The 15,090-nt window shown below is 39.1% G+C and overlaps 1 protein-coding gene across 3 annotated transcripts; it reads left to right on the forward strand.

Annotated features, from left to right (window-relative positions):
* Nucleotides 1-13: 13 nt before the first annotated feature.
* On the forward strand, nucleotides 14-8,370 carry LOC137605880 (methyltransferase-like protein 27). Of its 3 annotated transcripts, none has more exons than XM_068330766.1 (8): nucleotides 15-140; nucleotides 288-351; nucleotides 435-539; nucleotides 5,437-5,562; nucleotides 5,852-5,980; nucleotides 7,052-7,187; nucleotides 7,267-7,359; nucleotides 8,098-8,370. In XM_068330766.1, the coding sequence occupies exons 4-8, from the start codon at nucleotides 5,446-5,448 to the stop codon at nucleotides 8,298-8,300; spliced, it is 678 nt and encodes a 225-aa protein (XP_068186867.1). In that variant the 5' UTR covers nucleotides 15-140; nucleotides 288-351; nucleotides 435-539; nucleotides 5,437-5,445; the 3' UTR covers nucleotides 8,301-8,370. The 3 variants fall into 3 exon arrangements, with proteins under 3 accessions (XP_068186868.1, XP_068186867.1, XP_068186869.1); XM_068330768.1 differs by having other exon boundaries at nucleotides 288-334; XM_068330767.1 differs by lacking the exons at nucleotides 288-351; nucleotides 435-539 and having other exon boundaries at nucleotides 14-140.
* Nucleotides 8,371-15,090: the final 6,720 nt, after the last annotated feature.

The raw sequence follows: 15,090 nt of genomic DNA on the forward strand, positions 1-15,090 counted from the left end.
CCACTGCGCATGCGCAGTAACTAGTCGGCGCAGGAAATGAAAGGTCGTTTAGGAGATATTACAGATACTGCATCACAAATATTACCATTACTTCGGATCCGGCAGTCGTGTGGAAAAATCTCTGGAAAACACAGAGGGAGGTAGGGAATCCAAATCCATCTGGTATAAACTGAATCAACGTGGCATTGACCTTCCTTCCTCTAACGCTATTTTCTGTGAGAATCAGAGCTACATCTTTACTTTTAATTCATTGCGCATTCTTGTAACAAATCTTTGCATTTCTGCAGAATTATGATCCAGATCAGGGAAGAATCTTCATAACAATTTAAAAACTGTGAGGAGAAACACGACGTGAGGCCATTAATTGTTCGTATTAATGCTAAAGTGTGACTGTACATTAGTTTATTTAATAACAGCTGCTGCTTGTTCCTTAGAGATCGGAGCACAGACGAGGTAACCAACATAACAACAGATTCTAAAGTCCTGCTGAAGACAGAACAGGACAGAGGCAAAGAGGTTGTTACACGTAAATTTGGAAGGTATGTTTGTGAAATCAGCATTTTGTAGTGGAAGTCAGACAAAAACAGGTTTTAAACAGCATACAGTTTCAAATATCTTTAACTCATTATAACAACCCTTAAGAGATACTCAAGTTCATCATGTTCATGTGCATTTTTTTTGTAAACAGTCATATTGCAATCATTTAACTCTATTTGATTGTTATTACAATAATTCAATCAATGCGAGATGAGAGAAGTTGAGGCACAATCACTAACAATCAAGGAAAAGGCAGTTTCAGAGCAGGTAAACACTGGCTGTAGCCATTTTCAGAGGAGAGTTTCCTGTACTGCCAGCGCTATGTAAAAATTAATCTCCTTCGGTGGACTTTGTCCGACCTCCTGGACATATACTGTATCAGTGTTTTCTGTCTGCTCCTCACCGATCAGAAGTTGCTTCGTTCAGAGCGAGGTCGTGTTCACTCCCCAATGAGGTCTGACATACGCAAACTTTGTTGCATCATAATCTGCTGCAAATTCTCCATCTTCCTCTGATTCTCCATCCTCTATTCCGTCACTGGATCTGTACTGTTGTTCTCTTTATTGTAGGGACACATCTTCTGTATGTAGACTAATTGCCAATTTAAATGTGGTAAAGCTACTTACATATTTATGTTTACAAGGAAGGTTATTAACCAGTTCGGGAACTATGTTGCTTTGTTCTAATTGGTTCAGGAATGGCAGTTTATGGGTGGAGGGTAAAAACGGGAAACGTTATAATACTGTATAATGATGAATGTTATATATAGTAATAATATATAGTCAATAGATGCTTGAGAACAAATATAGAAGACAAAAACCCAGGAGTCAGTGAACGCAGACTGATATACCCGTCTCCACTTCAGCCGCTGGATCAACACTCCCAACTCTCAACTCCAAACAGTGACTCAATCTGATCTATATGCCAATCTCTCTCTCTCTCTCTCTCTCTCTCTCTCTCTCTCTCTCTCTCCCTCCCTCCCTCTCGCTCCCTCTTTCTGTCTTTCTCTTTCCCTTGTCTTTATGGCCATTGGATTTTTTTTCCACCCAACCTGTTAAGGCGGATGACCACCATCCAGAGTCTTCCTGGAGTTTCTTCCTCAGTGAGGGAGTTTTTCCCCGCCGCTGTCTCTTACGCTTGTTCTGGAGTGTTCTGTCAGGTTTCTCTGTTTTTTAAAGCACTTTGAAATGTATGACGTGATTAAGCACTATCCAAAATTAAAGTTCTCATGTTCTTCTCGTCACTGCCAGTCAACAGCACGTTTTGTACCCAGAAAAAATGTTTAAATTGTTTTTACAACAAACTAAAGGCATGAAAGGTCTGAATCAGGAACAGTTTTTTCCTGACAAATTAATTTTTTATAATTTGGTGAAACAACGTATTACAACCAGAGCCACGTCAGAACTCAGTGACCAAGAGATATACCGACTCAAAAAGCAAATGAATGAAGTCTGTAAACAACTGAGTTTTTAATTTTGATGAGGCTGACTGTATTAATATATTTCCTATTTATTTATTTTAAGGTTCTTACTTTTAACTTCTCCCTCATCATGGGTTCTTTTAGAGGGGGGACGTTAAACGTAAATGGAGCCAGCGAAGAAAAGAAAAGGGCACTGGTTTTTGACACAGCAAGGAGAAAACTATTGATGTTCTGTTTTTACAAGAAACACACAGCGATGAGAACAATGCGGTGGACTGGATGAAGGAGTGGGAAGGACAGGTGGTCCTGAGCCATAACACCACGCTGAGTGGTGGAGTGGGCTTCCTGTTTTCTAGAACTTTTAACCCAACATCTCTGGAGATCGAGCATGTCGTAAAGGGGAGGTGTCTTTTAGCAAAGGCACATTTTGAGCACCGCACCCTGGTTTTTATGAATATTTATGCTCCAACAAACGGTACAGAGAAGAAGAGCTTTCTAGATAAAATACAAGCTAGACTGGATTGCTGTGGCTCAGAGGATTTTTTATTCTTGGTGGGGATTTGACTGTAATCATGCAGATCCTCAACCAGCATCCCAACACATTCTGAAACAGCTGGTCTCTTCTCATGGCCTGGTGGATGTGTGGAGGAGGATGCATCCAGACTGCTGACAGTACACTTGGTCCCACCTGTAGGAAGGTAGGGTGTCTTTAGCCAGGCTGGATCGTCTTTACTGTTTAAACAACATTTCAATGTTTTTAGGAACTGTAATATAATGCCAGCTGTTTTTACTGATCATTCTTTGGTTTTATGTCGCGTTGTGATAAGAAATATTTTACCCAGGAGTGCATACTGGCATTTTAATTCAGTTTTAGCTTTAGACAGAGGCTTTAGAGAGGTTTTAAGTTATTTTTGGAGCACTTTTAAACAGGGCGGAACCGGTTCATGGAACGAAAACGAAACCCAAAACTTTATATTTTTTAATGTTCCGGAACAGAATCGGAACAGAAAATAATTGTAAACCGGTTAATACTGGGGGTTTTTCGTTCTTGAAAAAAAATTTTTTGACCTGATGTTTCACTTCCTGTCATTCACTGGACGCGGGATGAGAGCAGAGAGAAGTAGCGGCTATCAGCAGCAGTTAGGAAAAGGGAGGTCTCCCAGTCACAATTTAATCATAACAGGTAAACACTGCAGTATGTCAATCTGAAAATGTAGGATTTAGACATTAACTCATTGGCTGCAATCATTTGCAGTGCAGTGTGTTCCCGTACTGCTAGTGCTTTGTAGTAATATTGAGCTATGGGAGAAGAACAATGAAGATCTGTTGTTCAGCAATAAATGACATGGTGGAAGTTATTCTTGTCTTATTTCATGTAGTGTCTAAGTAGGAGGCATAAGCCTTAACTACAGTGATATAACTTTCATAAAGCAGTGGTGTAGTGCAGTGGTACTGTTTACTGTAGGGTAGGGGCATATATATAATTATTGTCTATAGTATATAAACCAATTGCTTTAGTTGCCAATTTAAAAGTCCTTAAATTCCGTATTTTGCGCACCATTCGGCGCATTTTATAAAGAGGCGCAGTCTAAGTTACGGAGTTTATTTCTGTACTTCGATGTGCTATTTTCTATGTGCTGGTGCTTTCTGTGTTTTGTGTACTTACTATGCTGTGTGCGACTGAGAAATTAAGAGATAAATAAAGTTATACTCTACTCTCTCTACTTTTACACACGGCGCACATTATTGTTCGGTGCATGCTTGATAACGGAAGCAAAAAGGTGACTGTGGTTGAACTGTGTTGTACTACGTATTTAAAAAAAATACACCGACATTATTTTTTAAATATGTTTTTATTTCTTTATTTTTTGATAAATCTGTGCTAAATCCTTTTTTCGAAGTCCTCATCTTCGGTCTACATTGAATAGCTCGGGAATTTCACTATCACTGCCCGTCTGATGCCGGCTTTAGCGAAGCATCGGACAAAAGTCGAAGCAGACACGTTAGTCCAGGATCCACAATCCACACACATATTGTGGTGTAACTCATGGTTTAACTCGCTCGGCACTGACTCCAGTCCTGGTAAACGTGTGTTCACGTCTCTCATCCATCGCTCCACGCCGCACGCAGTTTAACTTTAAAGGCTCTGTTTACACCAATGTCCAGCAGTTGTAGCTCTTTTGTTAATCCTCCCAGCAAGCTTGATGCCAAGCTCTGAATTGTAGTGGTTTTTGACAGAAGCAGTGGTGTGGGCGTGCATGGAGTCACAGATCAAGAGAGATGGCGAAGCGTGAAAAAAGCCACCTCTTTACGTGAACCGGAACAACCCGATCTGGCGGATCGCTGACTAAAGTCACAGAAAAACATTTTTACAGATTTTGGAAGTCAGTGTACACAAAAGATGCTTAATGTTAAAAAGCGCAGCGTTGATTTTTGAGAAATTTTAAGGCTTTTAAGCGCATCTTATGGTGTGCAAAATACAGCACCTACATATTTATATTTACAAGGAACGTTACGAACCGGTTCAGGAACTTTATTTTTTGTTCTAACCGGTTCAGGAACGTCAGTTTATGGGTTGAACGCAAAACCGGAAAAGTTATAATTCCGTTTCTGTTCGGAACGAACCGATTGGCAAAAAATTCTGGTTCAAAGCCTTGCTTTTAAAAGCAGTTCAGGAAAAAGCTCTGACTCTCTGTTCTGGTTACTGAAGGAACCACTAGTGCATGGAGATGACTGAAAATGGACCTGACCCTCAGTGGAGACTTTCATACAAACCTCCCCTCAAGAAAAAAACAGCCGACCTCCAGTGGAGGATTTTACATGGTGCCATCTGTTCCAATGCTTTTATCTCTGTTTTTAACCCTGCTGTGTCCAGCCAGTGTCCCTTCTGTCCCCTTCCAGTCTTTCATGCTTTTAGTGAGTGTGAGAGAGTTGCAGTGCTCTTCACTCTTTCAATAAATGTTTTTAATCTGTTCAGTGAAAATTTTAATATCAGAAAATGTATTTATGGTGCTGGGTGCAAGAAATTGAATCAAAAAAAGTGTCAGCTTTTAAATTTTATTTCTGGAGAAGCAAAACTCACAATTTATGTGACCAGGAAGAGGACAATTGAAACAAATACCGTTCAAGAAGCAGCTACTGTTGTACTGTACTGTTTGTTGTAACGTCAGATGTCGCTTACAACCAGAATTTGGTTTTTATAAAATGACAAAAGACCTGAAAAACTTTAGGAACATCTGGTGCCACAAAAATGTCTTATGCACTTTAGTTGATAATCAACTTAGTTTTGCAAATTTCCTGATGTAATGCACTGATTTTTGAATTGTATTTATTTTTATTAATGGCTTTTTAGTATTTTTGAAGCACTTTAGCACTTTTCATATAATGTAAAATTGTAAAATGAGTGTAATTAAAGTGTTTTTGTAAAAATAAAAAAAACCCATCTTCTTCTTGTCTGTGTCCTCTCTTCTTTGGGACAGATCTAAAAGATGTCAGCTGTCAAAACATTTGAGGAAGTGAGAGCTAATATCTTATCATGTCATAAGAGCTCCACATCAAAAGAAAAAGTCAGCTTTTACAACTCCTTTGCTGAGAACTACAACATGGTAAGAGAGCTTATTTACCATATAAAATAATAATGGTCTTTCAATTGTGGTTTAATTGCAGCCTTCACGCCTTTTCTCATACTGCCTGTGACATGGGCATGAAATCACTTTAAGATCGTAGGAATATTTTACACGGTCTTGTAGGATGTAGTCAGAGCATCATATGATGAGCTACTTTATGTATAATCAATAAAAATGTTCAAATGCTTCCTTGTGATCATTTCCTTCATCAGTGCCTCGAGCCACTGTTCTTTCTTTATTCATTTCCATTCTAAAACTCGTTTAATAGGATGTGGCCATTCTGGACTATCGTGCACCACGTCTGGCAGCAGATGCCATCTCCTCCCATTTCAACGGTGATCGTGCAGCAGCTGTTGTGTTGGACGTGGCCTGTGGTACAGGGCTGGTGGCAGAACAGGTAAACTCACATAAAGGACGGCGTTTTTCTCCTTGCCCTCTTCGGTTCATTTCTTGGTGTCTGAAAGAATTACCACAAAACTTTTAAGTTGGTCTCAAAATCAAACATTTGAGAAAGAGTTTGAGAGTGAGCCCTGAACCACAGTACGCTATACATTTATGGGAACAGGAAGTTTCACCACATAAGGCATGAGACAGACAGCCTCACCTCTCATAAAACACACAGACAGCCACTCACACAATCCCTCAGTTTTACACAATAAATAGGTTATATCAAAGTCATACAATTCATAATGAAATTGATTAACAGTATTAACAAAGAAGCGAAAATACAGAGAATATAATGATTATTCTAACTAACACAAGGCAATCAGAGACGGCGACATCTCGCGACTTACTCTGACCTACATTCAGGATAGGTCGGGGTACCCTTAAAGTAGTAACTAGTACATAGACTAGTGCATATGGAGAAGGCCAGTGTGAGTAAGACCATAGATTAAAGCTGGTGCATATGGAAATCAAAGTACTAGCTTTGATCTATGGTCTTACCCACACTGGCTTTCTCCCTCGTCTTTCTATCCTATCTGGTTCCGAAGTGTACAAAAGTTGAAATTTGACCGTGTCCTACTTTTATCAAGGTCAACATCATCATGTCACTGTCACCCCCTTTGCTGCCAGAGTAATGTAGTTTTTGTTTCGTCTTTCATATGCAATGTTTGCGAAGATATTTGGTGGACAAACGAACGAATGAACACACGAACACTGACAATCGCAATACATCACCGCTTTGAAGCGGGATATAATCAAATATTTCATAAAACTTATTTTGGAAATCATTTTTCTCTTTGATTAATAAAGTTTGATATTGCTTTTTTTAACTGAAAAGATTAAATTATTTCAAAGCAATTTCTGACCTTTTGAAAATTTGCTGGATTAAAAGTTTTGCTGAAGGTCCTTCCCATCTTAGTACTGTCTTTGAGAACGTCACAGACCCTATGGGCTTTTAATGACCTTGTCTACTTTATTTGACCTGTGTGACTGATTATAAACTGCATGTGTCTCTGTTGAACAGTTAAAGACACGTGGATTCAGACATTTTTTAGGTATTGATGGAAGTGAGAGAATGCTGGAGTTGGCCAGAGAAGGTGGGTTGTACCAGGAGCTGAAGCAGTGCCTGCTGGGAGAGGATCCACTACTTGCCCAGTGTGGTAATTATATACAGTTGATTAATTGATGAAGCTTGTTTATTTTCTTCACTTCCATCTCACCCCACTTCATTTTCTACAGGTTTTTTTGATGTGGTTGTGATTGTTGGAGCACTGAGTGTTGGGCAGGTCCCGGTCCATGTGGTCAGAGAGTTGTGCAAGGCTGCCAAAGCAGGTGAGAATATGTTTAGTGTTGTTATGGTATCACAGCTTAAATTTTGTGGCCTCATTTTTCAAACAGCGCATAGCTTAAATCTGAAAATCATGTGTACAAACTGTTGAGGTGCACAGCTATACATAATATTCAGTTGAATCAGTCTGCATGTCAATTTTTGATATGGATATTTATACATGTATAAGCTATCATTGAAGAGGCCACATCATCATCTCACTTTCACCCCCTTTGCTGCCCGAATAACGTGCTTTTTGTTTAATCTTTTTATCTGCAATGGTTGCAACGATATTTGGTGGACATATGAACGGACGGACGAACGAATACACGAACAATGACAATTACAATACGTCACCGCTTTGAAGCGGGATGTAACAAAGTTCTGTTGACTGCATTCATTTTACACACACAACTTACAAACAAGAACCTATAAATGGTGTCTTTGCCACAGCATCTTCTGCAATTCTAGTTTGATGTTACCTTGGGTTTCTAGAATGACTGTTTATTTTCATCAGTTAGTTACTATACAGTCTAACCCTCTTACACTCTGCATTGCAGTGATAAATGTAATACTGAAATTTCAGAATCAAAAGGACTTAACGGATTATCGGTCACTGCAAATATAAGTACAAATGATATTGTGTTGTAAATGAGCTCCCAGCCCTTTCCTTGTAAATGTATTTTCTGTATTGTTTTCATTTGCTCATTGACACCAGTGCACTGTCCCCTGTTACACACTAGGTGGCTACATTTGCATGACAACCAGAGGCAACCACGATAATGCTGAATACAAAGTTGACCTGGAGAATGAGCTGAAGCAAATGGAAGAAGAAAAACTGTGGACTTGTGTAGAGGTCATTGTGGAGAAGGACTGGGAGAGAGCAGTCTCGGAGCATGAGCATGGCTACATCTCTGGTTCTGTGTACATCTATAAGAAACTATAAATAGTACAATTCATGATTCTGTAGAATTGGCTCCACATCCACAAAAAAATAAAAAATTTTATTCAAGAAATGCTTTGTTTGAAAAAGTGTGTCTAAGTTGTTGTTTTTTTGACATATCAGTCTCTGTCAATGAAGCTACATTTCTGGCTGTAAATAGGCTCTGCAGGTAGTCCTCAGCATACAAACACAACTGATTCTAAGAGGTTGTTTTTAAGTTGAATTGTTCGTAAGTTGTTATCCATTAAATTTCAATCTATAATCACCAATTGAGGTCATTTAAATACCATTGCTGCTCTAAATACTAAAGTACTATTCTCTAAGACTTATCAGAAGCAATTACAGGACTTGGAGGTGGCACCTACCGCTGCCAGTTGAGACACTAAACTTTTAGGTCCACACAGGTTTTGAACCAGCCACCCTCTGGTCCCGTGCCCAAGACCAAGTGGACTGAGCAAAAGTAGCAAAGACAATATTATGCGGATCATTCAAAAGGCTGGTTTTCTTGAACATACTCATAACCTGAGTTATGGAGGTGGCGAGGTCAGCACGGGGTTGAATATGGATTTAATTTAATTTAATTTAAATTTAATTTTATACTGTTGTGTATATATATATATATATATATAATTTATTTATTTTTTATCCTGTTTTATATTTTAATTCAATTTTATACTGTTTAGATTTTATTTTATACTGTTTATATTTTAGTTATAGTTTAGTATATAAGTCCTGTTAGTGCTGCATGTGCCTGTCTGTTAGTGTAGTGTATGTCTTGTGGTATGTCCTGTGATGTCAATGTTTCCTTTTCTCCTGGTGTTTATCCAGTATTATTTGTTATGTAATGCCTGAGCAGTGGATATATGCAATTTCCTCCGGGATTAATAAAGTATCTATCTATCTATCTATCTATCTATCTATCTATCTATCTATCTATCTATCTATCTATCTATCTATCTATCTATCTATCTATCTATCTATCTATCTATCTATCTATCTATCTATCTATCTATCTATCTATCTATCTATCTATCTATCTATCTATCTATCTATCTATCTATCTATCTATCTATCTATCTATCTATCTATCTAACCTGTTTATGCAGTCAAAGTTGCTAAAATTTCACGATCTTGTACAATATAATACAGCAATAGTTTTATATAAAGCATTCAACAAATTATTAACACCAAACCTCCAGTGACTTTTTATAACTCCAGTCAGGGCTCATAACCTGAGAGGTTTTGGATGTTTTTTATGGCCGAGAGCTCAAGCCACTAAACGTTTTTGTTTGTCTGTGTGCGGAGTGAAACTGGAACAATATGGACTCACAAAACAAGGAATGTCAAAGCCTATTTTGATGCCATCATGATGCAATTATTGTGTGGTTGTCCTTGAATGAAGTAGCAGTGAACCTCTGTGTGTTGATCTCTGAATCAGGAACTGGGGTGGGATTACATAAGTTTTCTTCTTCCCACTCCCTTTCAGGCAGAATTATTGTATTGTTGTATTTTGTATTGTATTGTTGAGTTATGATCTTTGCTTATTTATTTGCTTATTATTGGGGGCGTCAGTGACTCAGGCGTCAGCAGGCAGTAGAGCGGGTCGTCCAATGTTCCCAAGATTGGCGGTTTGATTCCCGCTCCCGCCTAAGAACACCCAGAGTGTAAGCTGACAGTGGGAGATGTAGTTATAATTGCCAGTGGAGAAGGTATATCCAGATACAGGTTTCAAGATCAAATACAGTATTCCTAATAAGCAATCACCAAGGGAACTCCAGGGAAACACTATATGCAGATGACCAAACCATCTTCGCAGAATCAATAGAAGAGCAAGAAACCATCCTCTATCTTATCCAGTTCCTGAGTGTACAATAGTTGAAATGTGACCTTGACCTAGTTTTCTCAAGGTCATCATTTCATTTTCATCCCCTTTGCTGCCCGAGTAATGTGTGTTTTGTTTCATCTTTCTGTGCAACGATTGCGAAGATATTTGGTGGATATACTAACTGACGGACAGACGGACGAACAAACACACGAACACTGACAATTACAATACCTCACCATTTGAAGCGGGATGTAATGAAATGAAATGAAGTGCAGGTACAGGTCGTTTCAAGTTAAGTCATTCACAATTATACATCAGTTTTCACAAAAATAAACGGTAAAAATAAAAATGAAGTTCAGAGTTCATTTTATCTCTAGAAACTAGTGCACCCTACTTCATGATTTGCACCTGCAACTCCTGATTTCTAACTTCCACCTCTTATATGTGCAGAGTCAACCTGAGCTCCTCTGCCGTAATGCCAGTTTTCACTTGGAAGGCATATCCAAACAAACTCCTCTCACAGTTTTTTCAACAGATGTTCTTTGAACTCCTGCTTCCTGATAATTAGTACCAAGGACCAAGTGTCTCCCATGTGCTGGTGTCAAATGAGACCGTACATGCACGCTATTCGCTGACAGCGTTTGTGTATGCACTGCTTTCCTAGAGTCACGGTTCCTCTGCAAGTTTACTTTTGAATTGTGAGGTGGAATTTTTTCTTTGTGAAACCATTGCAATGACTCCCAAACGTGCTGCTAGTTTAATATCAGTATGGGGAAGGTTCATAAATGTTTAAATTATACGTGAATAATAAAATAAATATTTGGTCCTGGAACACATTAACCGCGAGTAACATGGGATTACTGTATTTTAAACTCCATATTTGCCACCACCACAAAAGAAAAAAAGGGCCAACGAGTATAGACAATTAGGAAGAATAGCAGACAAGTTTAGTGGACACCATAAAGCATGGTCAGACAAAGAACATACAAGCCCCAAAACCCTGTTGTGCCCCAGCCTAGGGGAAACCTTCGCACAACGTGTAGTTGCTTTCATGTCTTCCCACTACAAGGACAAGGAAAGGCCTCAGCAACCAGTATAAGATAAAATATAGCAATTTTTATTTTAACTTCAAAGAAAAAAAAGCCAACACAGAAGAAGCCATACATCTCATTGTATATGTAACAGATGGAATATCTGCAGAAGAATTTGCCCTTTGATATTTCATAACCCAAAGGTCTTTCTTAACACTATCTACTGTAGATAAATTTGCTTTATAGTCATACATAGTAAGAACTCAGCATACATTTGTCCTCATGCTACAAAAATGGTACAGCCAGCATGCAAAAGACTAATGTTAGAGGTTATCTCTCACTGCACTGTTATAACTAGTGGAAAATTCTGCATGTACCTAAAGACAGTGCGGTCATGTTTAACCCCACCTTTTGAGTTAAAATCAGTATTGACTTTCAGGATGGACATGAATAGAAGAAAATGCATTGTCAACAATAGAGTTGTGAATATGGCTTGGACGTACTTTTTCTAAAAAAGTTATGATGATGTGTGACCTTATGGCCATTCAGTTAGTTGGGCAGCATTTCTGTCTTAACAGAAATGTGCATCATATGGAATAGTAACAGCTGCTTTTCTTAAGGAGTGAAGGACATCCAAAGACATTTAAATAAATGGATAAAAATGATTTGGATGAAGGAGAACCTTCACAGAGGAGTCAAGGAAAGAGGGTATGCCATAAATTGCTCCTCGTTTGAGTGGATGCTAAACTGTTCTGGGTAATTTGTAACATGCAATAATGACTCCATGTCCGAAAAGTTGAACTGGAGCACTTACTTTCTCAGAATCATTACCAAGCTGTAACTCTCATTTACTCATCGTGTCACTAAAAATGTTTTATGCAGATAACTAAGCTTGCTGTACAGTGTCCTGGGATCCTATTTAATTGATTTCAAATCTTTGAGGGCCAAGAAGTTTTTAAACCACTATACCAGATCATGTCAACAATCATGCATTGCTTTATCTAGAGAAACATTGAGAAACAGAGTCTGAAGAGGGTAACACCTTGGCTTCTGTTCATGTTTCTGTTCTGTCACAATTTCAGACAACACATTTAATCCAGGGCTCTGAACCGGTTCATGGAACGAAAACGAAAACCGGAAACTTTTGGTATTTTGTCAGGAACGAAAATGAAACGGAAAACTTTATATTTTTCAATGTTCTGGAACAGAATCGGAACAGAAAACGATTGTAAACCGGTTAATACCGGGTTTTTTTTTCATTCTTGAAAAATATATTTGACCTCATGTTTCACTTCCTGTCATTCACTGGACGCGCGATGAGAGCAGAGAGAAGTAGCGGCTATCAGCAGCAGTTAGGAAAAGGGAGGTCTCCCAGTCACAATTTAATCATAACAGGTAAACACTGCAGTGTGTCAATCTGAAAATGTAGGATTTAGACATTAACTCATCGGCTGCAGTCATTTTCAGAGCAGTGTGTTCCCGTACTGCCAGCGCTTTGTAGCAACATTGAGCTATGGGAGAAGCACAATGAAGATCTGTTGTTCAGCAATAAATGACATGGTGGAAGTTATTCTTGTCTTATTTCATGTAGTGTCTAAGTAGGAAGTATAAGCCTTAACTACAGTGATATAACTGTCATAAAGCAGTGATGTAGTGCAGTGGTACTGTTTACTGTAGGTTATGGATATATCTATAATTATAGTCTATAGTATATAAACTAATTGCTGTAGTTGCCAATTTAAAAGTCCTTAAGTTACCGTATTTTGCGCACCATTCGGCTCATTGTACAAAGAGGCGCAGTCTAAATAATGGAGTTTATTTCTGTACTTTTACACACAGCGCACCTTATTGTTCGGTGCATGCTAGCTAACGGAAGCAAAAAGGTGACTGTGGTTGAACTGTGTTGTACTATGTATTTAAATTTTAAAAAATACACCGATATTATTTTTTAAATATGTTTTTATTTCTTTATTTTTTGATAAATCTGTGCTTAATCCTTCGAAGTCCTCATTTTCGTTCTGCATTGAATAGTTGGGGGTGGCTGTCCAGTAATGATGCCGGCTTTTACGAAACATCGGACAAAAGTCGAAGCAGACACGTTAGTCCAGGCATCCACAATCCACGCACATATTGTGGTGGTGTAACTCGCGGTTTAACTCGCTCGGCACTGCCTCCCAGTCCTGGTAAACGTGTGTTCACGTCTCTAATCCATCATTCCCATGCCGCACACAGCTTAACTTTAAAGGCTCTGTTTACACCAGTGTCCAGCAGTTGGAGTTCTTTCGGTAATCCTCGCAGGATGAAGACAAGCTCCGAATTCAGCCACTTGACATGGTTTTTGACAGAAGCGGTGGTGTGGGCGTGCATGGAGTCACAGATCAAGAGAGATGGCGAAGCGTGAATAAAGCTACCCGGTCTCTTCACGTGAACCGGAACAATCACGGAACAGAAATTTTGTGTCGTAAGCGTGTCTCTTCGCTGACGTCATTGTCGGGGGTCTTTAGCCAAACAAATGTGGTTAACAGCATACCTGCGGTACAGTACTGGCATATACTGTATACCGGTACCTTCCGGAGGTGTGCCGGACGTAGCCTCACGTCATGTTCTCTAATTGGTGTATCGCTACCGGCGTACGTAGTGACGTACTACGTCCTATGTCTGCGGACAATGGCCGATCTAGTGGATCGCTGACGAAAGTCACACAAAAACATTTTTACAGATTTTGGAACTCAGTGTACACTTAAGACGCTTAATGTTAAAAGGCGCAGCATTGATTTTTGACAAATTTTAAAGCTTTTAAGCACGTCTTATTTATATTTACTGTACATTATTAACCGGTTAAGGAACTATATTTTTTTGCTCTAACCAGTTCAGGAACATCAGTTTATGGGTGGAACGTAAAACCGGAAACGTTATAATTCCGTTTCTGTTCGGAACGAACCGATTGGCAAAAAATTCTGGTTCAAAGCCCTGATTTAATCTGGAGCATTTATTCCTACATTTTGTACTAGAATCCAACCTTTACCCATCTAAGCTGTCCCTCTGACACAAGAGCAGTGCTCTTTGGGATTCAGGAGCTTGATAAGGATTGTTTGTGCTCATAAGTAAATTCATCTTATTTGGATGAGGAAGAATACGCAGCAATCTGAAGAGCAGAAGGTGTGTTTAATGTGTGCACTTGCTTAGTCAGGCGTCTTTCTCTGAAGTCAGCCTGACCTCCTTCTTGCATCCACAAAACTGGTTAAAATGAAAAAGGCACTTGCTAATATATGCAACATGGTGGAACTGACCTGGTCCGAGGTCAAGAAGCAAATCAATAGAGTAAAATGATGAAACTAACGACCCATGGCTTGACATACTAGGTCACCATGTTGTCCTTTGCACTGGATGTGTGAGTGCCAGATTGTCTGCCGTTATCAGCGACAGTTACTTTGGTCTTGGCTCCTTACCTTTTAACACGCCTGTCTGAAAGCTTCAGACAGGAAAGCTCATTTGAAAGGATATTTGTGTGCTTCAGTGCCTTACCAGGGCAGGACTTCAGCTAGCCGAGGTCTCCTGTGCACCTTGTTAGCTCCCAAGCACAGACAAAGACTCCTTGTGCAAATGAATAAAACTGGAATTGCCTTAGTACGACCCTTAAATTCTTTTAGGGGATTATTATTCTCTCCAAACCCTAATGCTAACCCTAACCCATGAGTTTTCTGATCATTGCTATTTGTTTTCACATTTTTGAAACCAGATGTCAACCTTTAATAAATTTTACTCACACTGTGATCTTTTCAAAGTAGAACCAAGGCAGTTTTAGATACCCCTGAATTCAAAATTTTACCCTGACCTACTTGGATAGGTCAAAGATCAAAGCCAGTGCTCCGACCTACTTTCATAGATCGAAGCACTAGGTTTGGTATATGGTCTTACTCACAATGACCTTCTCCCT

This window comes from Antennarius striatus, chromosome 13 (assembly GCF_040054535.1).
Source record: "Antennarius striatus isolate MH-2024 chromosome 13, ASM4005453v1, whole genome shotgun sequence".
Taxonomy (NCBI): Eukaryota; Metazoa; Chordata; class Actinopteri; order Lophiiformes; family Antennariidae; genus Antennarius; species Antennarius striatus.